A 25,142-nucleotide genomic window follows, 5' to 3' on the forward strand; every position below is an offset into this window, starting at 1 on the left:
TATAAGAGGGAGGGAGAGAAAAGGCGAAGCGAAGTGAAAAAAAAAAGGAGCCCGCGCGCCACAAAGAGATGAAGGCGGGGGGTGGGTGAGTGCTGTCTGCCAGCGCGAGACAGGAGGGGGCAAAGGAGAACCGTAGTTCAAAGGGATCGTGGGAGAGGGCGGAGGCGAAGTGAAAGAGCCGGAAAGACAGGGGAGAGGACGGGGTGCTAGGAAATGCTATTTTGGGGGAGGCTGCGTCAGTCTATGCGGAGGGCACGTTGAATTTGCGGTGAGAGGGGGATGGGGAGGGGGGTGAGTGAGAAGAGACACGATCCGCTCTAAGACACGGGCGGGCAAAGAAGGGTGTGTCAGAGAAAGGAAAAGTTGGATCGAGCGAGAGTAAAGAAATGCCCAGATAAGGGTGCCTGGCTGCGGTGCGCGATATTAGCACCTCAATACGCTCTGTACTACGCGTTTGATTTGGCTCCATGCAGGACGCCGCTTTGCCCTCGCCTTTCTTCAGGTTCGTATCGCGAGATTCTTCTCTTAAGTGAAGCGATGAAGCGACGTCACCACACGAGGCCGGGCTCGCGTAACCTCACAACGAAGCTGAGCCGAAAAAAGCCCGCGCGACGCTGTTTCGTGGCCCCTATCGCCTGTGCTCCAACGAGGGGGAGGGCGGCTCTGAGGCTACTGCATGTCTCACGGAGAACCGACGAGACGCCTCTTCGTGCGGAGTTTAGCGATTTCCTTTCGTCGTCGCACCGCTCAAAGGCGGCAGTGTCGGAGAGGACGTCCACAAAAATACGAAGATGAAAAAAGAAGACCCGAATAGCACTGAAGACACACGTGTCTTTGGATTTGAGGTGGGCCACGTCCTTCCCTCTCTCTCACACACACACATAGGAATGAGGGGGGGGTACTGACCAGCAGGACGGAACACCGCCCTCACTTGCCCCTCACGGCGCCTCTATGGGTTATTGGCAAGTACATGGTCTGTTGAGAAACATCGGCAGTGATCGACAGCGAAAGGGCCGAACGCACAGCACGACGGGAAATGTTAGGATAAGAGGAAGTAAATCACCATGAAAAGGCAACGTCGTCCTTTTATGTGTATGAAAGGGGTGTGGCCGGGTGGTGATGGTGTGTGGAGTGTGCGAACTCCGCAGCAGCGCAGATGTGACCGGAAAGATACTCGCCCGGGAAAAGGGCGGAGATACGGTAAGCGTTTTCCTCTTTTTTTCGTGAGACAAATGTGAAAAAAGGAGACGCTGTCGCCTCCATTCCTATGGCTGCGGTAGTCCAGTATCCGTCATCAGGCTTCAAACACATAGACGCCCCTTTTACGCCCACGACGCTCCTTGAATGGTGACAGTCGGTGGGAAAAGAGGAAGGGGCCCACCGTGCACGCACGGCTGCAAAGACGCGCTCCACACTTCCCCCCCTCCCCCCTCACTCTTCCTTTACTTCCCACGCTTCTGCGGCAGGAAAGCATATATGGAGCTTGAAGGATCTGCGCCCACAAAAAAAAGCATTCTCTCCATACAAGTAAAAGATATCAAAGGCGGAACGGCACGCGTAGAGGGGTGGGGGTGGGGGTGAACACAGCGCGTGTGATCCCAACCTGCCTTTATAACAAATAAAAAAAAACTGGGGAAGAGAGGGGGTAAACTGCGAAACAATAGTCCAGCGCCAAGGTGAAACAGAACATAAGACAACTATACCGCTGTGGTGTAAGTACATCATGAAGAGAGTTTCCCGCCTTCGTAAGACGCGGAAGACAGAGAGAAGAGCAGAGAAAGAAGAAGGGAGCTGAGAGAGGCGCGAAGGACCAGAGAACAGAAGAGCGTACTGTCTCACCACATCGCAGGCTGCTGCGAAGCGGAAGAGGAAAGAAAAGCTCGCTAAGCGATCTTGGAAGAGCGGCCAGGCGAGAAACACCAGCTGCAATCCGTACCCCTATTTTCGCCTCCTCGAAACGCGGCGCGACCGTGAAGAACGTCAGCTGCTTGGGTATTCATCGAGTTGACGCCACACTCCGCTCTCTAGCCCCCCTGCTGGCGCGCTCCTTCTTATCTGCCTTTGATCAAACGAATGCATTTCTTCTCTTTTTTTCGAGAGAGGGGTCTTTTAGACCTGCTTTGCCGTCGTGCCACGGTTGTCTATCGTCTCCTGGCGACGGTCGACGACGCCCGCGAGGGAGGCGGGGTTTCTGTCCACGTTCGTCGGACCGCCCTGCTTTGCAGCACCGGTGTAGGTGCTTTTGTCATCGTGAAAGCGCACTGTGTCCGCTTTCGTGCCACTGGACTTGGGGGCAGCGTTAGATATCATTGCCTCGATCTCCTCCGGGGACTTCTTCATCTTGGCTGCAATCTCGGGAAGCGCTTTTTCCTTGAACTCCGTATAGCTGATCTTACGCGCGTCTCTCGCCTTCACCTTGCTGAAGAGCAGGTCGGCGTCCGTCGAGGTGAAGGACTTGCCAATGATTTTGCACTCCTTCAGCATTTTGGAGAAGTGCGCGTTGTCCATCTCCTTCGACGGTGCGCTGCCGAAGGAGGCGAAGGCCTCAAAAGTCTTCTGGAAATCAGCCATGACGGGACAGAGACAGATACAGAGACAGAGAGGGGGAGGGAGTGTGGAGAAGCGTCAGAATCGCTGATGGGGGAGAAGGCGAAGACGGAGGGCGGCTGAGAAAAGGGGCAGAAAGGCGGCAGGGGGGAGGCTGAGACGTTTTCAATGGGAGCTCTGTCGGAATTTCAGCAGCAATGGGGGGTGGGTGAGGGCGGACGTATGTATTTGGCGAATGGTCACGTGTGACCGCGAAGAGTTCAGAGTAAAACCGAGGAGACGAGGAGAGAGAGAAAGGGAGAGCGTGCGCGCGTGTTTCTGGAGCACGTGTGAGGCCGTTGCACGAGATACGTGGCATCGAAACGAGCAGCCAAAGGGAGGGCAAAAGGGGCTTTGGCTGCGTTGGTGAAATGAAAGGGGCGCAGTCCAGCCCTTGACAGCTGTGAAGCGGGCGCAGACGAAGGGATGCGTTCCGCGCTGTCGGCGGTGACCTGTATTCTTTGTGGTAAGGGGGATGGGGTATGTTTCACTGCCGAGAGCGGATGTATCTTCCTGACGAGAGAAAGTAAAAAAGCAGAAAGCGAACGTATCTTCTCCTTTAAGGCCCAGCGGAGCGGAGCACAGCGCGACGCTGCTCGTGCAGGGACCAGCTCCATGCCCGATCGCCAAGCGGAAAACGTGTTGAGCAGTATTAAAAATGAAACAGAAAACCTTCACTCTTTGCAAGGGTCTTACGAAGAGAATAGCCCAATACAAACCACTCTCATGACGAGGCCGGCGCTAGGGTCCTCTAAAGCGCACAGCACGTGGACATCGCGAACATCGAAAAAGTAATACAGACGTGGATACCCGCTGACGCGCGTTGGAGAAGAGAGGGCCCCTCCCGCCCCTTTCCTCCCTTCACGTGCCCATTCGCGGCCATAGAGGGGCCATCCAAGCACTACCGCAGCCGACCCCTCCACAGGCCCCAATCGCGTCCTGCAAGGCAGCCGTAGAGGCAGGCGGCTCAGCAGAGCGCAGATTCCGTCACCTCAGTACGGCCTCTGCCACGCACCGTACGCGCGACCTACGTACCCTGCCTTACAGGCACTCCCATTCTGCCGGTCGCTACCCCGTGCGCCCCCACCTCAGAGTGGATGAGGCTGCCTACGCCCGCAGGCGGCGTGAGGGCCTGGCCGGAGACGCGAGTGTCACACGGACGCCATGCCAGGACCTGACCGCTGACATCCGTGCGATACATCGCCCTGACTTCTCCCCCAGCGTCCCAGGCAGCTGACTCGCCCACGCACACACACAGAGAAAAAGAGGCGGTACTGGGCCTCTGGGAAACTAAATTGCGGTGCTCTCCTTCACGGACGGGAGGAGGGATGGGGAGGAGTCACAGGAGGTCGCGTAAAGAAAAGCAGCGTGGACGCCAACGATGCATCGACAAGGGTATGCCGGGCGGGAGGAAAGAGGCGAATGAACGAGTAAAATTGACAGGCAGTGTGTGAGAAGGCGGAGGACGGAGGCGCTCGATGCTATTGGCTCGCTATACAACACCGCTGCGAGAGTATCCTCAAGACAGAAGGGCTCTGCCCTCGTGTGCGGAATCACCAGCTGTCCTTCTCGCGCCTTCGATAACCTCAATGGAGGATGCTCTCAGCGGTGCTCGCGATATCGCAGGTTGACGTCAAATGCCGCTCTGAGCCTCTCACACTCTTGAAAGAAAAAAAAGAAAACGTTTTTTCTTTGTGTTTCTTTGCTTCGTAGACACGTTACGGTCGGCCACGCGAACGTCAGGAGAGTCTCGTGCCGCTAGCCCGCCTCATTGCATCAAGCAATGAGGAGGAGGGGTCGTATCCGCTAAAGTCGAGGAAAGTGAGGAGGGCAGAGGGGAGATGTTCACGTGCAGGCTAACAGCGGCGCACGCACCTTTCGATTTGATGCAGCCCTAATCGACGCGGAAACTCATCAACGCGGGTAGTAAACGATGCTCTTATAGTGCCGCTTCCTCCCGTACCGCTGTCGCCCCTCCTTCTCGGCCGATATCTGTGCGCCGCATTAGTTGGCATGCATTGTAGGGTGTCCGTTGAAGATGCTGCCCGAGGGTGAGATGCAGATCAGCCACGCGTTCGTCGCTCAGCTTCCAGCTATAGCCGACTCGGACGGGACGTCGTTGTTATGGAGCGAGAGATGCTTTAGTCTTCGTGCCCGTGGCAGGAGGGCACGGCTGTTGCAAGCGTGAGCTCGACGTCCTCTGGGGCATTGTTTATGATGACAGATATACAGCACCGCCCTAGGCTTCATGTGTGCAAGTCTGATCTTAAGCGCGTCTCTCGCCTTCACCTTGCTGAAGAGCAGGTCGGCGTCCGTCGAGGTGAAGGACTTGCCAATGATTTTGCACTCCTTCAGCATTTTGAAGAAGTGCACGTTGTCCATCTCCTTCGACGGCGCGCTGCCGAAGGAGGCGAAGGCCTCCCAGCGACTCTCGTGATGGACCACCGAGTAGTGGGGTCTCAAGCGAAAAAAGTGCATGCGCGTGCGTGTCTGTCTGTGTGTGTAAGGGGTTAAGGGCGGAAGAAAAAGAAAGTTCGAGCAGTGAGCAGACCACAGCGGTATGAATGGGGGCGCGAGGCGTCAACGCTCACACATCACTACCAGCACCCGTGAAAACGACGACCACTGCACACGAAAAAAAAAGGGAGCGAATCCTCCCCGCATAGAATTCTATTCGACAAGGTAAAGGCAGCCCGAGGAGACACCCGCCTACGTCGCACATCCTCTGTGTGAGCCGTCGTTTAAAAGACGTGCCTTCATCAAGTGCACCTACTGACCAAACCGATTCAAGGGCACGTGAACGTGCGGGTGTGATCGGGGCACTCTGAATTGTGTGTTAGCGACGAGAGGCGGGTGCTTCTATCATTGTGTGCATGCTCTTCCGCCGACTTGCCTCTGATGCTGCGTCACGTTGCTGCCCTCACCCGACAAACGCACGCACGCAAGATGGTGTACATCGCCAAAAGAAACGGAACAAAGAAGTTTCACACAGTCCCACACGAAAAGCGACAAACGATAGCTAAGAGCTGCAGCAGCGTAGGTGAGGCTAAAACGCTCGAGAGGGGTCCCATAGGGGTGCTGTTCTTCCTTCACGTGTCGCGTTCAAGGTATTCCATCAGCTTCGTCATGCTGACAGAGGAGGCGCATGGGCGTTGCGGCCTACTCGGCTCAGAATAGGAGGCAGTGCCAGTGCGAACAACAGTCTGCGGAGCGCAGTAGCGGGTTGGCGCACAAATCGGATGGGAAACACCACTTCTACTGCGCTTCACTTCCTCTCGCGAGCCTGCAAGGTTGGCGCGACCACTACTGGAGTGCCCTCCCTCCGGCGCACTTGTCTCTGGCGAAGCTGCTGAGGCTGTGGAGAGAGAAATGCTAGCACTCTGGTGGTCTTCGAAACGAGGCCCGTGAGCTGCCGCGCGCAACTGCTGGTACAACTCCTGCTGACGTTGCAGCGCCGCGCGCAGACGGCCCTCGCGAGCGGTACGGTTCTCCTCAAACGGCGCCCTCTCGTCATCGCCGCCGCCAAACGCCAAAGACCCGAACGCACCTGGCTGCAAGAGAGACGTCGGAACGTACTCCCGTACGACCGACTTGGGCAGCTTCGACACGGTTGCTTTCATGTCCTCCAAGGCGGCTGTCACCTGCGCCGCCGCAGCCTCGGAGGCTCGGATCGGAGGAACACCAGGGACGACCGTCGCAGTACCTTTGGTGCGTGCCGGCACCTGATAGTAGTCGGCGTACGTTTCAACGATGTGAGGCGCCCTGTAACGCGCCTCATACTCCTTGAGCCGCCTCGCCAACCTCCCGCGGTGCTTCTTATGCTTCTTATGCTTCTTTTTCGGATACTGAGGCCATCTCTTCTCCTCCCCTCCGGTCGCACGCCTTCTCGAGGACGCCCCGTCGGCCGGGTGCTGCGGGGAGACGTCAGAGAGGCCGCCGAATAAAACTCTATCGGGCTGCATTTCCCTCGGCACCATAGAGGGCTGCTCCACCACGTCCGGTGGGGCAAAGGCAGCTGCAGCTGCAGGTGACGACAATGCACCGCTGCTAGATCCACAAGCAGGAGCCACACTCTTGGTCGAAGACGGAGACACTTGCGGCGTTAGCGGCGCTGTCGAGACAGCCCTGCTAGGCTCGTGGTTCTCCCTCTTCACTGCCGCAGGTATTCCAGAAATGGTTGGGGAGGAATTCATCGGCTGCGGAGAGGAGCGTCGGCCCGTACTGTCGTCGGCTGCCTCGCTGCCACGCCCGCTGTCATCGGTTCGCCGCCGAAGTTCCGCTGCAGAGCTCGGCTCCGTCGTCACGGCAAGCGTGTCCTCTAGCGCATGCGCGCTCTTTTCTATTTTCCTTGCTGTGCGTGCCCGTTCTGGTGGCTTTCTGTGGTCGCAGGTTTCCTCCACGTCCCTCGCCTGAGCGCTTCGCAGCGTTTTGGCTTCACTCAATTCCTCCAGCACCTCGCCGTCCTCCAGTACGATATCTTCCAGGAGGGCAAGACGCTCTCGAAGCGCCAGATTCTCGGCGTTGACATCTGCCTCGCGGCGTTCTGCGGCATTCTGCACATCTCGCACCTCGTCGTAGAGTTCGCGCAACTGCGAATTCACTTGCATCAAGTTTGTGAGCATAGCGCACGCCGCCACAAGTGACTCTGCAAGCTGATCCATTTCTAGCCCAGTAGCGACGGATTCCGGTGTGTTGTAGCGCGTGGGGCTCAGGGAGTCGGACAGTAGTCGCGAGGTCGTGTACACGCCGTGACCGCAGCGTTTGCACACTTCTGCGCCCCCTTCGCGCTCTACCAGCGACTTCGCCGCCATCTCATGGTAGTACCCGAGCTCCACTTTGAGTTGGGCAATCTCCTCTCGGAGCCGGCGGACAAGAAGCGTCGTCGCATCCTCGTTCACGTACGGTACATTGCGGATGTTCTTGGCGCGACCTGCGTAGAGTAGCGTCGAGGTCGTCTCCTCAACGTAGCGGTCTGACAGGTTGATACAAGCAATCATAATGGTGAGCGAGTTGCCGCCGAGGGCGTGCTTGAGGAGCATTGTCAGCTTGCTGTCGCGATAGGGTATGTGCCGGGCAGCGGCCCCGTATTCTGCACCGCAGCGAGCGCGAGGCACCAGGCCGCGGCTCTTGCGTTGGTGCGCGGAAGCTGCGGCGGAGGCGCCACTACTCAGCGCCGTTATCACCTTTCCCAGGGCCAGCAGCGATGTGTTGATGTCGATCGACTCTTTTACAAGCTTGGCACTTGGGCTGTGGGAAAGGTGCCCGATCTTTTCGGAGCCGGCGAGGTCCACAAGTGAAAACTCAGATAGGCTGAGCAGCTCGCCGCTTCGGCGCGCGCGGCTTTCCACGTAGATAGTAAAGGTACAGTGCGAGCGGGAGGACTGGTGATTCATGAGGTGGCTGCTCATCACTTTTTGCTGCACGCCACGAAAGAGCATCGCACGCATCTCATCCGGGGAGCGGCATGTGCAGATGAAAAGGTTCTCCACCCTGAATGTGTCGCCGCTGTGCCATCGCACACGCAGGTCTCCCTGATCAACGCCCTTGCTCCTGCTCACATCCATTTTGGGTCTGCCCGCCGCCAATGAAGAGAACAACGACGACGAAGGCAGCCCTTCCCCAGCGCCATCCGCCGAGACGCAGGTGCCGCGGAGCAGATCGGAGATCTTCTCGTTGTAGATCTGATAAAAGCTACAGCGAAATGTGTACTCTACTCCATCTCCAGGCGTTTCGATACTCTCCTCCGCTGCGGCATCGTCGGAGACAGTCGCGCCTTGCCGCTCACGCGCGCGGTCAAAAAGAAGCTGAATGGCACGAGGCATGATGCCGTGCTGCTGCACAGGGGTCCCTTCCACATCCGGTGCCATCGCCTTGCGCTGCTTCGAATTCGAGGCGTAACGCAAGCCATCCATGGTGTAGGTCTTACCACTCCCGGTTTGTCCATAGACAAAGACAGTGGCGTGGAACCCGTCGAGAACATGCTCCACGAGAGGGGCAATCTCGGCGAAGATCGTCGCCTGATCTGCTTCAGGGGACAGAACACGATCGAAACGGTACGATCGGCACTTGTTCTGTTGCGCCTTGTCCAAGATAATCACCTCATCGCCATTGACATGTACACATTCCGCTGAGTGGCCGATCTCTGTGCTAGGCGGCAGTGGCCGACAGCGCACGATAACGCGGACGCGGCTGAAGCGTCTATTGCCTTCATCCAAGGTTTCCTGAGTGGCTGTGGGCCCTCTAGGAGCGGCGGGGTCTATGTACGCACTCGACTTGACAACGTGGCCCGTTGACGCATCCGCATCACACTCGTTCCTTGCCACTTGCACGACCGTGGACGGCAGCAGCCCAAGGTCGCCTCTACTGTCGCCATCATTCATCGCTTCCACTGTCCGATTGATCCCCAAGCACTGGGGAAAGGGCACGCGCGCCCGAGCTCACACAGAAAAAAGGTGACGAGGCTTTCGCGCACAGGCGATTCGCACATTGGCTGCTGGCCGGCGGCGGGCGCGAGCAGAGGCGCCAAAAAGAAAAAAAAGATGAGCCGCTACTCGCACAGCCGCGCTTCGTTTCCTCCCTCTTTCTGTTGCGCTTACGTGCCTGTCTGTCCCTCACGTCGTGTATAGACGGTGACTGAGGTGTTCCCTCGCAAGTGCCTCTGTGCCCTGTCTCTTCGCGAAATGCCGTGTGCTGCCCCTCCCAAGCGAGGGACCGGAAAGCGCAGAAAGTGGTTGCCGCGTTCTGGCGACACTGACAACCGCCATGCGCATCGGAGAACAGGAAGTTGACGCGTCGCGAGAGGAAACACAGAGAGGAGGTCCGCATGAGGAGAAGGGTAGGAGAAGGAGGAGCGTGAGCAGGCAACGAGACGTGCGCGACAGGGACCAAAAGAACCAAACCCTCGCAGCCGCTGTTATCAAGCGCGCAGTGCACTCTCCGTGAGCGTGATGCGATCAGCGCACTGCATCCAAGGCGCTATGGGCACAGCACGCAGGAAAGTGACCTGCGTAAACTGGGTACACATCGAGCTTCGAAGATCTGAGCACACCTCGGGCAGGCATGCTGCGGTTGTGCCCACACGGTAAAGGTCTTCGCTTTCAATGTTATCCGCCTGAGGCATTGTGAAGATATGAAACATAATCAAAAAAAAGGCCGAGTCGATGGTAAAAAACCGTTTAATGCCAAACACCTCAAAGGGGGGGTCTCTGCCGCAGAGAGAGGTGCCTCCAGCCTACCAAGCATGTCCAATTCGCCGCTTCGCCAACACCTTTCCATTCACTCTCCCACTGCTCACCGTCACTGAGGACGGTGTCGGTCTTTTCGGAAAGGGTCGGGCGCCTGTTTGCTGGTCTTTAGGTCCATGTACCGCTTCAGCTTCTTTGTCGGCTTGAGGTGCGCATTCAGAAGCCCCTTCTGCTGCATCTCAAGCACGACGGACGGGTTCCGCTCGACGTCCTGGGAAAGCTGCCTAGCGTGGTCGAAGCGACGCTGCTTGATCGGGATCGGCGTGTAGTCCTCCATCTGAAACTGCCGTATCGCCGGCTTGGAGAAGAACTCGCGCTTACGGTAGGCCATGTCCGGGTTTTCAGCTTGCACGATGTAGTGCTGCTGCACCGCATATTGAGGATCGAGGCCGTAAAGCTCCGGCTGCTTTGTGAAGCGCTCCACGTTCGTGGGCGGAACTTGCTGAAGATCATCGCCGATTACGTGATTACAGAAGTCGACGGAGAGGGCCTCGGCCACTTGCCGAACGCTCTTCGCCTCTTGCTTGTCGGTCACGACGTAGACCCATCCGACATTGCCCATGCGACCGGTGCGACCGCACATATGCAAGAAGCTCTGCCACGATGTCGGCGCGAAGCTGATGAAGACGTGAGAGACGAGTGGCAAGTCGACGCCGAATGCCTCGGACTCTTTCAACAGCAAAAACTTCCAGTCGCCTTTGAACTCGCCCCCTCCGTATACCTCCGAGAAGAGCTTAACATCTGCGCCGAGCCCCCGAAGCTGGTGCCGCGCATGAAGAACGTCTTCACCGTCCGGAACAAAAAGAACGGCGCGACCGGGTATCGTCTCCCGTGCATTCCACAGCAGACGCACAAGGTAGGCGAAGCGATCCTCCTTATGGCCAAGAAAAAAGGAGAAGAGGCAGTGCAGAGTGGAGGGGATGCGCACGGCAGACAGTACTGTTGTTCGGGCCACCGGCTTCATGCACAGCGCCTGCAGATGATCCTTCAGCTTTCCATCTACGTCGGCGGAGACCATAGCGAGCTGCAGCACCGATCGAACGTGAGGGCCAGGCATCTGATGCAGCGTACCCAAGAGCAGCTCCGCGGCCAGTGGATTACGCAGCCGCTCCCGCACCGCCGCTACCGGCGCACTCTCCGGCAGCATCGTTACCTGCGCACCGACATCGTCCACGTACACGCGGCGAAGGTAGCCGAAGTCCTCGAATTCCATTTTCTTCTCAAAGAGAAGTTCACACATGACGTCGGCGGTCGAGATGAAGAGGCGAACGGGCCCCGGCGTACGCCGCAACCCGCGTCGAAGATGCGCATAGTACGACTCGTAGTCCTCCCTGTAAGTGCCGAGGAAGAGCCAGGAGTAGTCGTCGGCGGGTCGGTCGACAAGGGCGCCGCCGCCGGCTCGTCGACAGAGCGCTTTGATTGTGTCGTGCAGTTGCATGGCGCTCACCGTGTTCGCCGCCACGAGGACGTTCATGCCAGCGGCCTCACTACGAACGCCCTGCAGCACAGCCAGCACCAGCGCCGAAGTTTTGCCGCTTCCCGTGACTCCGTTGAAGAGGATGTCGTTGTGGTCCTCGCAAAGTAGAGCCGCCAGCAGGCGAGCCTGGAGACGTGTAGGCACCGGCCCGTAAAGCTTCTCTGCAGCGGAGCTAATGAGCGGATCCAAGCCGAGCGCTGACCAGGAAGTTCCAGCCGCGTCACTTGACTCTGCAGGCCTGCGAAGGGCACCAGAGGCGGAGGGCGACACGGCGACGGCGTTGCAGGTCAGATCGCTTGAGAGAATCTGCCGAGCGCGAAGGCGAGCAGATTCTAGAACGGTTCCATCTGCATCCGCCTCGGTTATGATTTTACTGACAATAGACTGATCTCCGCAAAGGAGACTCGCCATGAGGTCGAGTGAGTCATTGTCAACACTGCCCGTGCATTGGCTTCCCATCAGTGTTACAGCTTTGGGAGCGGAGCTGCTCACGGAGGCACTCGCTTGTCGCACTTCCGCTTCTACGGTGTCGAGAAGCATTGTCCCACCGCGACCTTCACAGGCAAACACGTGCTGCGGCGCCTCGCGTTGCGGCAGCAAGGCAAGCGGCTGCCGCTCCATCGTGCTGTACGTGGCTTCTGTCAGTTCCTTCTCCAGCGCCTCTTGCGAGATCCACAGCTTCTGACAGAAGCGATAGTAGTTGCCGTTGCGGTTACGCCATAGTCGGGTAACGAGTTTTCGGGTCTCAAACTGGTCCATGAGAGTGCGGACGCCTCCCGTCGTGTTCGACTGCACGACGGAGCGCACAGCGATAGCGAGAGAGGAAACACTTCTCAAGCGGTGCGCGCAGGACGCCCTCGAGCGCCGCAAAAGAGCTGTGCTGGCAGTAGCGCATTGCGGCCTGAGTATTCGGAGAGGTGCGCCTCTTGAATGCATTGCGGCAGACAAGGGGAAGTGATGGCGTAACTCTGTGCAGGTGGAGCGGAGGATGCAAAAAAAAATAATGATAATAATATTAAGGGAAGGCCTACGAGTCACATGCACGTAGGTGCCCCCATGCTGTGGATGCACCAGCAAGAAACAGACAGAACGGACAGAGGACGGAATCGAAGCTGAAAGGAGGGGGAGTGTGAGGGTGGGGGCGAACTGAGATCTTGGCACCGGTCTTTGGCTTGAAGCGATGCGCCAGACCTAGAGGACACGAGACACAGTCGACCAGCATTTCCGTCACCAAAAAACCCCGTCAGCGATATCCTCAGACGACTTCGTGTCGATGTCATACTAATCATGTACGATTGCTACCGTGACCCGGTAAAGCACAACTTCCACCCTTTGGATGCTCACATCAGAGGTCTACTCACAATGAATTGAGAGAGAGAGCCGCACAGGCCCGCCAACGAAAAAAGGCATCGCTCTGCGACATTCTGACGTATGGGTGGTGGTGGTGAGGGGGGGCGCGAACGCGGAAATTCTGTGGAGGAGAGGATTGACGCGAGTAGCCATCAGCTTCGGCGCTCCGTGAAAGATGGCAGAGAGGGTAAATGTGACAGCATTACTAAGAGAGGGAGAAGAAGAGGGGGGGCGCTACGGCTGGGGGCGGCATCGACTCGCAGAAATAGAGGAAGAGGCGGAAGATAGGAGGAAAAAGAAAAGCGATGCTTCATACGTGTAACGCCCCTTGCCGAGTACGATTCAACCCCTCCCCCCACCTCCGCTCTCCTTCGTACCCATGCACGCATCGAAAATCGCGGCAACGTGCAGGCAGAGGCGAAGTATTCATACCGTCAAGAGGCCCCCACTGGAGGAGAGGTGGAAGGGCAGACTAATGGTGTCCGTAGTGGGTGTCCATAGATTTTAACCCTCCCTTGGCCACAGCGCACGTGAGAAGAGTGAACGCAACAGTGGACGTGAGCTCGCGATGGATCGGCTGAAACCCTAGGTGCGTGAGTCTCTAGCGCGCGTGCTTTGGACGTGCTTTTGGAACTCCTCCGGCGTTGCGGTGGCCATTATGCAGGCTGCCGTTTCATTCAGCACAGCGTAGCTCTTGTACTCAAGGAAAATGGCCCTCACCACATGCGCCACAACCTCCGTTACTGGCGTGGTTGGCTTCCAGTCATCGTTCTGCAAGAGCCCTTCGCATACGGCGCCATCGTCGGATACCATAGGGTTGAAGATGCGGGTGAGAACGCGCACCGCCGGCGGTTTGAAAGGGTAATCGTGCTGAGAGAGGGTGAACAAGATATCGTAGGTGGTGCCGTTGTAGATACTCTCGATGGGTGGCATGACACGAACGCGCCAGTGAAACGCGTCACCGTGCAATGTGCCGCCGTGCTCATCAGCCATGTCCACCGCACTGACGGCGGAGCTACCGCTGTCAGCCAGCTCTTTTAGGCGAGCGAAATCCATGTATGCCCGCCGTAAGGCTCGCGCCGACATGACTCAAAGACCGATAGAAGCCACACGTGAGAAGCGAGAAGCCTACTAGCGGCACATAAGAAATGCACGCGACACAAGCCACTTAACTTAGTAAAAAAACGAGTGGATATCGAAGGAACACATGAGGCGCCAGATGAGTGCAGAGCGGAGGGCGCGAGCGCATTCCGCCTGCCGGTCGTATGCGTGCGTGAGCGCCCTTGTCCACCATCGGTAAATCACCAGAAGTTATTGTTGATGGCATGATACCCGTAGCACTTGTGGCGATTGTGCACAATTCCACGACGCGTTCCCGCCTGCGTCTTCCGCCGACTGGATCTTCAACTTCAGGTTCTTTTTTATCCGACCGACCAACATCCTCGCTGGGAAAACGTTGAGATGATTACGTAAAAAGGATAGAGGATGGGCGATGAGGAGATCGTCAGTGCTCACTGCGGGCCGTGCCACCGGGAGAACGCGTCGACATCTGTCGTTTCAGTCCGAAAGGGCCGACTGACCAAATCTCGTTCTACTTTCCTGCATCCAGAAGCTAAGATTTACTTCAAGTCGCTCTGAATAGAACAATGGTCGAGCACCTTCACCTCATACCAGGGCAATGATGAATTCCACGACTGGTCACGTTCCCTGCCCACAGACCCTCTCCCGCATCTCCTCCACTCTCACGCACGCAGTTCACGACGCGAGGCGAAGCGTACCTTGACTGCCCATTCACTGCTGCGCCTCCTCCTCGACGTCGAAGGCCCTTATCCACCTTCCTTGATAAATAATGCCGAAGAGCATATAAACTCAGCTCCGTCCACGTGCACAGCCCCCCTCCCCTACCCCACCTTAACAATGCAGAAGAACCAATATGAAACGGTGAGCTTACCGCACAATCGAACGTCTCTATTCTCGAAACACAGGGCACCAAAGCAACCACCACCAGTCGCCGATGATGATCTCGGATTACGCCGTGGAGCATATCATTCCTTACTTCACACATCTGCGCCGACACACACCTACCCACACACACACACACGCAGACGCACACATATATATTTGCATATGCATCCCAGTGCACAGTTGCACCGACGCCCGTGTGCGCGCACGGCGTGCCCTCTGCCCTTGCTGTGGGAGCACAGGGAGGAGCGTGGTCGAGGGAGGGGAGCTAAGGGAGGCGCGGCAATGGCGGCAGCGTCCCCGCCGCCGGGGGACACGAGTAGGACGAGAAAAGCAGCAATGGGAGAGGGAAGGGAACAAGCGCGCGCGGGAAGAGCCGCAGCGCAGGGGAGGCGAGGCGCCACCCAAACTGAGGCGAGCGAAAGAGAACGAAAAAAAAAAAGCACAGACGCACACTCTGTGTCCTCAGGCGAAGGCGACGAGGCGCCCTCGGCGAGCGAAAGACGTGAGGCGCACCTCCGGCGGGCGCGCTCTTCGGAGCTACGCGCTCATCACCGCGCGCTCGTCTGTCGGCCGCAGTTATGCATGCACACACCCACACCCCGTCCCCGCCTGTCGTTCCACGGCAAGCGGGCCCGCAAGTCCCCGCGTATGCGGCCAAGGATCACTGGCCCTGCCTCAGAGTCCTGCTCGAGGGCGCCAGCCGTCACGTCTGCCGGAACGTCAACGGCGGTCGTGGTGGTGGCGGCGGCCTAGGCGCATGCACGGGGGGCATTGAGGAGCACGTTCGCCAGCTTCAGACCAGGGCCCTGTGAGGCGCCCTGCCCAGCCGGCACGCCACGCCTCCCACACCCGTCGCACCCCATAAGCTGCACACCATAATATGCCGTGAAGACTCTTCACGGCGGAGTCTGGCGCACACAATGGCGCGGTTCAGCAAGGCAAAAGATGCGATGGCAACCAAAAGAAAAAAAGCAGGCAAAAGAGAGACCGGCGATGCCAAACGAATCACAGTTGAACGCGCACAACGAGCGCACGCACAGGCAGGCTCGAGTGAAAGGGACAGCAAACAGCGTGGCCGTGCTGCTCACGACTGTTTCCGTGCCCAACGCCTCTTTCCGCTCCGCGCCCCTACTCCACTGTCTCGGTGTGTGCGTCTGTGTGCGTGTGTGTGTGTGCCTCGTCTCCTCCGGTGCAACGCTCTTTTGCTGCAGGCTCTGCTGCGCCGCTGCGCTGCTTTTTCCTCTCTACTCCATCGTCCCCGACAGCCTCGTTCGCCGGCACAGTGAGAGAGGCACACACGCACACACACATAACGCACCCCCGTACACACACCTACGCACAGACAGACCACGCGGCTCTGGCCTGGGGAGGCACGCGAGACGTCGAAGCCGAAAACAGCGGCGGTGAAAACGGGGAGCAGCAGGTGCGCACATAGCATGAGGAAAACAAACAGCAGTCACGAGGGAGGGCTAGTAGAGGCTGTGCGCGCACTTTACCTCCCCTCCCATGTGGCTGCGGTACTCGTGTCCCCTCGTCTCCGCCCCAGCAGCGCGCGGGGGCAGGGAAGTCGCTGACGAAGGGGACGGTCAAGCCTATGAGGGAGGGGAGGGGAAGGGGGCCGCAAGGATACGCGCACCCGCACACAAAGCACTCTCCGTGATAGCCCCAGAAAAACAGGAGGCACGCGCGGCCCGACTGCAGAGTGTCGAAGGAGGCGGGGGCAGCGGAAACGCAGCCCAAGCAGCGAGGAAGGCACGCCGCTGAACGGCAGAGGCGCGAGTCCGAAGCCCTCGTACCCGTCTCTCACGCCCCGACATTAGTTACACGAGCTCTGGCACGAGAACCGCTGTGACGCGCGAGCGCGGCTACAAAGCGTGCTCTCCGCTTTCCTCTCTTCTTCTTTCCCACTTCTCGCCTCGCCTATGGCCTGCCAGGGCTCCGATCTCAGCGCAAGCGCTGGCCTAGTACGGCAGCAGGAGGAAGACGATGTTGACGATATTCAGGCATCAAGCAATCAGTAAGAGAATGAAGCCGGCACCATAGCTGAAGGTCGCCTTCAGTCGCTCGCAGCGCGGGCCGTCGTCTGTGCGGCAGGCCTCCACTATGAGCGCCCAGGTGATGCACATGGTGAAGGCGCCACCGATGTTGAGTCCCACGCAAGCCCAGCGGAAAAACATCTTGCAGAGCAGCACAAGGATGCCAAAGACGAGGGCTGCGCCGTGCACAAGGACGGAGAGGACAGCGAACGCCTCAGCAGCCCGGAAACTGTGGCGGCGACCCGGGCAAGCTTCAAGCAGCGTGTACACCCAGAAGTCCTAGCGGGTACTGATGCGCCCTGGTTTCAAGCCCCACAAGGTCAAGCACCGCCTGCCGTCGATTCGAGCCACGTACTCGCTCCGAGGCATCTGCATTGACGCCCCCGCCAGCATAAGAGCGAACGCGATGAATTGGAGGATCACGCAGAGAAAGAGGCCGATCTTGCACTCCATCTTCGATTCCTAACGCCCAAGACCCTGACAGAGGCCGCAGTGGCGGTCCGCAGGATGGCAAAAGGACGCGGGCCCAGGCTGGCGCAACGCAGCCGACAGGGCGGGAGGCAGAGGCGGTAGGTGAAAGGGAGAGTAAGGGCGAGAGCTAGAGCGCCAAGCCACGGGAAAGCAATGTCTTGCTTGCCGTTGCATGTGTGTGCGCGCGTTGTTGGCGTGTATGTGTGCAGGCGCGTTTCGGATGCAGGTGAAGAACGAAAGAGGGACAAAGAGGGAGAAAGGGGGGACGTGTCTGGGTATGGAGAAGGGGAACAGGCAGCACAACTGGGATGGCGAGGCGTGCGCAGCACGAGCACATGCGCCACCTGTGGCCATGAGCCGCGCAAGGAGCAGAGAGAGGTAAGTCATGGTGGCAAAAGGGTGTGAAATAAGTTCAGTTGCTTGCCAGTCTCTGCCACCGTTGAGAGGAGCTTTCCGCTTTTCGTTCGCAACTAAGCGGCAGCTGCTCTTCTGTTTCAAGCACAGCGCACGTCAGTAGGCCCTTTTCCCGGGCGTCCGCCGGTATTTTTTCCTTTTCCCCCAGTCTCCACGTGCGTTACAGAGAATTATGTCGTCATGACGTACGTATGCAGCATCCGGAGAGTCGGCGCGCCGGAGAGGGGACGGGTGTGGGGTGGCGCGCCCATATAGATAGGGCTGCGTGTGTGAAGAGGACGGAGCAGGGGATGTCCCGAAAGGGCCGGGCAGACGTAATAACGCATAATTCGTTGTTGGGCGCTTCGATACGAGTGGGGCAGCATCGAGGAGGACAAGGCGCCACCGCTGCTGAGAGGGTCTCCGTCCTCACTTACCTCCTCCTTCTCCTGCTCCGCCCCCCTCCAAGCACAGGCGTCCTTGGAGTCGCAGTGCAGGGGCGCCGTCAGAAAGGCAGCTCGCCGGCCGCTGCAACATCGCATGTGGGTAAGCGCTACCCCACCCCCTCACCTTGAAAACGGGCTAGGCTTTCTGTCCCTTAGGCGTGGCCACAAGAAGCTGCACCTCTTCGTGTCGTGCGCGCCGTGCAAGAGGAAGATGGCGATGACTGCCGTCTCGGCGTGACGTGCCGTGGACGGGGCGGCGCTCGCACTAGTGGGGCCTGCGAAGGGGCCGGTTCTGCTCCTTCTGGGCCGCACCCGCCTGCGTCCCTCTCCGCACTCACGTAGGGCGAGTGGGTGAGGGGGGCCTGCCCTGTGCGCCTGGGAGGGTGGGCGGCGCACGTCGAGCCACGGTCTCGTCAGGAGGCCTCGGCAGCGCCCATGAAAGCATGCAGGCATTCACTCCCCGGGAGCAACGCACGCGTGCGCCTCTCATTGGACCTCGTCTGGGGTCACTGCGCGCTTCAGCACCGCTTTCGAATTGACCAGCCTGTGCAGTTGGCAGTGCCCGAAGCGCCTCGCGGGCACGATTACATACCACGCTGCGCCTCACGGCATGCCGTCACAAGGGCTTCTCGCAGGTCACCGGCCCCCCCCAGCACCCCCCCACAACAGAGGCTGTGGAGCGCACGGGACGGCAGGGGCGACCTTCGTCGCGAAACTGCGCAGCAGGACCCCCCTCTTCTCTTTGCACGGTGGGCTCCTGCAGCGGCGGGTGGCAAGGTGTGGTAGCATGATGTGCAGGCAGTCTACTGCCTCGTACTCTGCCGGCGTGGGCCTGCCCCTTCCCCCTCCCCCCGCCACGCCTGTGCTTGCTGCAAAGGGTGCCCGGCGAGGGGCTGTGTCCGACATGCCACGGAAGGTTCGCGCGCCGTTGGAGGCCCGAGCCACTCCTCGTTTCGCACATGGATGCGTGCGCGCTGGTGTGTGGTGACGCGCATGTCCCTCGCGCCGCATGGGCTCTCCCCGTCAGGTGTGTAGAACTGCCGCCCCGCAGTGCCCCCCCGATGGGCACCCGTATAGGCGCGTGACGCGCAGACGCGTGCCTCGCCATGGGCCTCTGTCGCTTGGTACACCCGCGCTTGCAAAGGGCGCGCGGGCGCTGGAGAGGAGGCGGTGCTGCTGCCGCTGCGCACCGAGCCATCTGCCTCCTCCTGCGGCGCACGCCGCGACGCCCTCCGCGCGCTCTGCTGACATCGAGAGGAGGCGGGGGACGGAAAGACGGCGAGCCCCTGCTCCGCCGACAAGGAGCATCGCCCTGAAGCGGGCACCGCCTGGTGCTGGCCGCGCACCACGTATCGAGGGGGAGGGACAGGACGCGCCCTCTATACGCAGGGCTGGATTCGGTGGCTGACGGCTCATTACGGATTATCGAGGTGTGGCGGCGGCACGACACGGCAAATGAAGCTTGAGTGCATAGGCGCCAACCTGTCGAACCGCGTGTTGTGGAATAGAGGTCGGCTTCGTGAAAAGAGTCGCTCAGGAATCCTTCTTGAAGGGGTGCAGAGCAGCATCATGGCGTTTCTTAGGTGCGGGAACGTTGATGTCGGCATCTTTTTCTTGGGTACCTGCGGCACTAGTCAAAGCCTCGCGATCAGTGCTGCGGATGAGAGAGCAGAGGATCCATGCCCAGAGAAAGTGTGGTTGGGCAGCGAATTTCTGAAGCTCATGGAGTGCGCACCGGTGATCGGTGTACTTGTGGGCTACCGCCGCAACACAGGACTGCACGAGGGATGGCGACACCAAAGAAGCCCATGCCTCTCTTCCTCTGCGTCATCGGAGGTGATGAATTCAATGGCAGCGGCAAATAGACGCTACACGGCAGCAGCCACAGCCGGGCTTATCATACGTATACATCTGGGGCAGCGATTCCTACGATGTGAGAGGCCGTAGATAGTCAGGCTGAAAAACGCAGCCTCATAGAATAGCAGAACTTCGATGCACTGCTCGTGTAGGCGGTGGTGTGGAGGGGGGCCACGTGCCCGCTGGCGTGTGACAAAGCGAAATACAGGAAAGGAAAAAGGTGTGAGAAGTAGCCGACCGCACGAGCACTCCCAAAACAGCCCTCTCCCACGCGCGCACGCATTTCTCAGCGATCGACCACCAAAGCTCCAACGCGAGAGCGCGATTGCGTCAGTCATTCGGCAGCGCCTCTTCCGTCCTCTGTGCTTCTGCACTGCCACCGAGCGATCAACGACTCAGATGATCTGCAGCTGAGGGCGACGATATCTAGAAACTTTTCAAAAAAAAAGGGTAGCATCTGATGAGACTATCGAACCAATTACTTGAAAACGTTTTCTCCCGCAACATCAACGCGCGACCGCCAGAAGAGGGAGGAAGGGGTAAGAAGGGTTAACCGCACACACACGCGCACATGCGCGCAGATTCACCAACGAGTTCTGCCACCTTTACTAAACTACAGGGGTTGCCGGGTACACTTGTAGCACGTTATCCGCGTTCTCATTGATCTGCTGCTGCCGCAGAAACTGCTGAAACGCCGCCTCATCATGCACCATCAGCTTCCTATTCGTGTTCTCATTGCACTCCGCCAGCACCGGGGGAAGCTCACCGTTTTCGAGCTTCACAAAGATGTTGTTGTTGTAGAGAGTGGTCTGGTCTACTAGCGACACGTAATCGTAGAAGTTCTCCGCGAAACGCTTGAAGGAGCGCAGCTGCATCGAGATAGGGACGCCGCGATTCGTTTGAAACTTGCGCAGAAAGCCCCGCGGAATGGCTGTCTCCACGTCTACTGTGATACCGAGAAAAATAATTTTGTACGGCAATGGTAGGGCTGGCTGACGTGGCTTCTCAACCACGAAGTACTTCTCTATCTGTGTGTGCTTATCGTACCCTGGGCCTTGCTTGAAGAGTGTAAGGTGAGCATCACGCACCATGGAGACAACTTGCTGTACAAACGGCTTCCACATCATCGTGCCGTCGAGGACGATGCTGCGGCCTTGGTTAATGGCCTGCACGAGAAGGTTCTCGGCAGCCCGAGTGCTGTGCGTGTGTGCCTCCTCCGACGACATTTCGCACTCGAAAGGCAGCTTAAACTCATCGGCGTTGACGACAACGCTCTGCTCCTTGTGGTTTTCCCACCAGCTGCTCTTCGCCAGGGCCGTCACGGCGGTGGTCTTGCCTGCAGCCATACCGCCGCCAAGGAAAATGAAAAGAGGCTGATCTGCCTGCTGCGGCTGCTGAGATGGCGTCGATGGGCGACTTGAATGCCCGCTGCCATTGCTACCGCTCCCGATAACGCTGAAGTCACTCTTGATACCCTGCAAGCGGCGAAGTGTCACAACCGCCGAGTGCAGCTCGCGGTAACGTTTGAACTTCTCTTCTTGGCGAATGGACTTGATGCAGGTGAAGAATTCTTTCATCTTCCGCAGCTGCGGAACGCTCGCCCCACGAGAACTAATCCACTCGACAAGCGCAGGAACCGTGTGCACCCCGTCCAACGGATAGATGACGTAGTCGTCGTTCTCCAGGAAATCTGTTGGAGTGCCTCGCCCCCCCCGTGCTCGATCTGCTTCCACAGTCTGCCCCATATGCACCACGTTGCCATCGTAACCGCAAGAGTTCGCGAGCCTGCTCGGGCCGACCGACTGCGGTGCTGCCCTTGATCCATTTCTAGACGACTCCGGAGACGGTGAGCGGGCGTTTTGACGGCTGCCGCCGGGCAAGCTTGAATGCCTTCGCGAGGTGGCAGTGGGGCCGCCAATGATCTCGCTCACTTCACCGTGGATTCGAAAGGATGTGCTGAGGCGCGAGAGCATACAGTTGTTTGACGGTGAAATGGCGGCGTTTTCTGTGCTTGCTGCCGTTGCCGCCTCGTTCGACTCGTTGCCGCTGCAAACGTTTGTGGGCCGAAGCGTGCCGTTTGCCGTGTCAACGGCGGTCGCAGACGCCGCATCGGTGAAATGGGCTTCATGGTGAGAGAAGCCGTCTGCCTGCGTGATGGAAGAGCTGTGCGTCCCAGAGGTGTGAGAGCGACCGCGCGGCGATGGAGGCACTGGTGTGGCATGCGCAGCACTTTTGCGGCAGCTGTTCACCACCAGCGACGTCACTGAAGCCTCCAAGTCGGCCGTTGGGGTGCCAACCGCTAGTGCATCGTCCTTCAAGTCCATCCCGGCTTTACACGTCTTTCCTGCCTCGGTATCTTTGGTGCAGGTGTGCTCACGAGCGCGCGCATCGTGTTGACTGCTTCTCAGGCTGTGGGGTGGTGGCCTGTACACGATGGTCGGAAACCAGCCGACTTTGTACAAACTGGACAGCTCCGGCTCCGCGACGGCGTAGACGACAGCTATGGTCGGCATTGGATCGAGCAGCCGCTTTACCGTGATCACCTGGAACATGTCTATTACTTCGTTACTCTTGGCCGAGTACTTCGCATGAAAGACAATCACCAATCCCTTCGTGTTGTTCTGCAGTGCTTCGCAGTAGTTGCTGAGCGTCAGGAAGCGCAACCCGCACACCGCGGCGGCGTTGAAGGCACGGGCGGACATCACATTGGGCGACACCACGGGATGCACGGCGCCATTGGTAGCACTGCTGCCTACCTGCGCGCTGACGGCAAAAGTGGTGTAGGCCGAGGTGGACGCCGGGCCTTCTGATGTGATGCTGCCGAGCGTCGACGAGATTTTCGGTGGTGGGGCGGCTACAACTGTCGAGTAGCGCTTTCCCTTAGTGTCTGACGTGCAGGCAAAGTGCGGAAACAAAATCGGAGTGCCGAGTACCTCCATGTCTGAATTGCTGGTCGTAGTCGATCCACTAACGGAGACGGCGTGGTGCTCGTTGATGGAAACGTCGCTGATAGAGGCAGCGGGGATGCTGATGGGCTTGCATGGTGTGTGCACCACAGGATACGGCGGCACAGTCGAAGTCGGTGTGTAAAAGGACGACACGCTCTCCGTTGGCTCGAGGTACGTGTGCGGGGGGAGCAACCAAGGCGTCTGCTCGATGTCATCGACACCTTCCTCGGGGGCCAGCTTGGCGCACATGGGCAGGACGTACTCCCGCACGTACACTTCGTACTCTTTGTTGATCTGAATCACGTAGTCGGCTCGATGCCAGTTCCATGAGAAGTACATGGGCACTAGCGTGTTGAGAATCGATAGAAGGTGCTCCACAGCCTTGTCAGGGTCGCAACAGCCCATCCCGGCAGCCACGTAACGCTCGCTAGCGCAATCGTCAGAGAGTTGCGCTGCACATGCATCACCGGAAGCATCCTCGCTGAGGCATTTCGCATCGCGCCAGAGCTCTTGGGTCGTGTCAAGAGAGCTGATGCAGTAGGAGGCACGCTTCCGAATATGCCGAATAAGGCGGAATCGGTCTTGCGCGAAACGAATCGCCCACTTATGGCACAGTTCCTGTAGAAGATCTGGATTTTCACGCGTTAGGAAGAGCATCGTGCAGCACGCCGCAAGCTTCGCCACGTACATGTACGGCGGGTGTTCCAGTGCCTTGAGCACGTACTCAACGAAGGGCACGTAAGGAGGTGGCGACTGCATCGTGATGCGCAGCGAGGGAGGAGATCAATGCTGATAACCGACAGCGAAGGAACCATAAAAAACGCGAGGAGAAACAAAGAGTACACGCACACGCAGAGACAATGATACAGCACCGACGACAGAAAAAAGTCAAAACAACACGTTACACCTCTTGGTAGTTTCGCTTTTCTCTCTCCTTCCCTCCCTTCTCTCTCCCTCTCTCTCTTCCTATTTGATGTCGTATCTCGTAACGTGCTGCGCTCACACCGTACAGGATCGGATGACTTGGTTTACCACACTCGGTGCGCCGGGTCTCTTGATAGAGCAGCAGACGGGAAAACGGGAGCTGCCGGCGAAAAAAAAAGAAGCGTGCTGACGATTGGGGAGCCAAGAGATAGAAGAGAGGAGAGGAGAGAGGAGCGACCGTGAAATTAGTAAAACAATGAGAGAGCGCAATGCGAAAACAAAAAGTGAATCACTTGTGGAGGCTGAAGACGCCGGATGACAACGAAAGCAGAGAGGGGTGGAGGGGAACACACGGAGATATGCAGAGAAGGGGCGGCTGGAAGACGATCATAACAATAGTGAACAGCACAAGTTGTTTACGCAAATCACAAGATCGACTGCTGAGGAAGAGACACGCTCTCTTCGCACATATGAAGCCGATGAACGAGTCGCTGTCAAACGTCTAGGACTTGCAAGAAAAAATAATAATAAGACCTGGCCGTGACGCTGAGAAGTCGAAGCCTAAGAGCGCACGCCAAGGTGACAGGAATGGAGCTCAAACACCCGCCAAGGGCCAGGGGACGAGTAAACGTACAATGCGAAAGCGGTGCCTTTCCCAAAACCTCCACCAGCACTGACCTCTTACCCTCTATGCGGGAGCGCCTGCGCGCTATGTGTGTGTGTGTACCTCCTCTTTTCGCTCTACGAAAGATCGAGTGAAGGAAAACAGTAAAGAAAAGAAAGAAGGAAAAAAAAGACACTCGACGAGTGGGGAGGGAAAGAGAAGTCAACAGCAACAACTTTACAGTCTGTTGAGCAGCGAGCAGCACGTGCTTTGCAGGAAGAAATGTCCATAAAGAGTAAAGAAGCGACGCCAAACGGAAACCGACAGAGTGGGGCTGATATCCAACCGAGAAAGAGAGAGGGAAGGACGGAGAGAGGGGGGACGAAAAAAAAGAGGGAGAGAGAGAGGGACAGAAAAATCACCGGAAAAGACACCAGTCCATTTAGAATATGATAAAAAGACAAGAAGTGGAGGGGCTTAACGAAGAAGAAAAAAAAAGGGCGGGGGCGGGGGGGCAGTGCGAAGTTCGGCTTAGATAACAACGACATCAAATGCAAAGAAGGAAGTGAGACGAGCACGAGAGCGCGCTTAGAAGGGCAACGCATGCGGAGGTCGAACTAGAAGACCACCCACATACATGTACGAAAGCTGCAGAGCGCCCTTCTCTTGTCCTGCTCGGGTGACGTTTGCTGCCTCTTATTCCTATCCCTTTTTACCTCGCACGAGAAGTGAGATTCGCCTAGGTCAGCTTCGTGCACGCCGTGTAGCGCACGTTCTTCTGCTCCGTATCTTCAACGCCGATCTCGTGTGTTTCCCACCCCCTCCGGTTCTTTCTCGCTCG

General features: G+C 58.2%; 5 protein-coding genes across 5 annotated transcripts; all 5 read right to left on the reverse strand.

The window, feature by feature from the left end:
* Positions 1-2,109: 2,109 nt before the first annotated feature.
* On the reverse strand, positions 2,110-2,571 carry LSCM1_02212 (uncharacterized protein; the record flags this gene model as incomplete). Its single annotated transcript, XM_067319797.1, has 1 exon — positions 2,110-2,571. One exon carries the CDS (start codon positions 2,569-2,571, stop codon positions 2,110-2,112), a length of 462 nt encoding a protein of 153 aa, XP_067175172.1.
* Positions 2,572-5,675: 3,104 nt separating this feature from the next.
* Positions 5,676-8,966, reverse strand: LSCM1_02213 (uncharacterized protein; the record flags this gene model as incomplete). Its single annotated transcript, XM_067319798.1, has 1 exon — positions 5,676-8,966. The coding sequence occupies one exon, from the start codon at positions 8,964-8,966 to the stop codon at positions 5,676-5,678; it is 3,291 nt and encodes a 1,096-aa protein (XP_067175173.1).
* A 916-nt stretch (positions 8,967-9,882) lies between these two features.
* LSCM1_02214 (uncharacterized protein) lies at positions 9,883-12,243 on the reverse strand (the record flags this gene model as incomplete). The annotated part of the gene is made up of 1 exon (XM_067319799.1): positions 9,883-12,243. One exon carries the CDS (start codon positions 12,241-12,243, stop codon positions 9,883-9,885), a length of 2,361 nt encoding a protein of 786 aa, XP_067175174.1.
* Positions 12,244-13,242: 999 nt separating this feature from the next.
* LSCM1_02215 (uncharacterized protein) lies at positions 13,243-13,743 on the reverse strand (the record flags this gene model as incomplete). Its single annotated transcript, XM_067319800.1, has 1 exon — positions 13,243-13,743. One exon carries the CDS (start codon positions 13,741-13,743, stop codon positions 13,243-13,245), a length of 501 nt encoding a protein of 166 aa, XP_067175175.1.
* A 6,690-nt stretch (positions 13,744-20,433) lies between these two features.
* Positions 20,434-23,532, reverse strand: LSCM1_02216 (uncharacterized protein; the record flags this gene model as incomplete). The annotated part of the gene is made up of 1 exon (XM_067319801.1): positions 20,434-23,532. One exon carries the CDS (start codon positions 23,530-23,532, stop codon positions 20,434-20,436), a length of 3,099 nt encoding a protein of 1,032 aa, XP_067175176.1.
* Positions 23,533-25,142: the final 1,610 nt, after the last annotated feature.

This window comes from Leishmania martiniquensis, chromosome 34 (genome assembly GCF_017916325.1).
Source record: "Leishmania martiniquensis isolate LSCM1 chromosome 34, whole genome shotgun sequence".
Classification (NCBI taxonomy): domain Eukaryota; phylum Euglenozoa; class Kinetoplastea; order Trypanosomatida; family Trypanosomatidae; genus Leishmania; species Leishmania martiniquensis.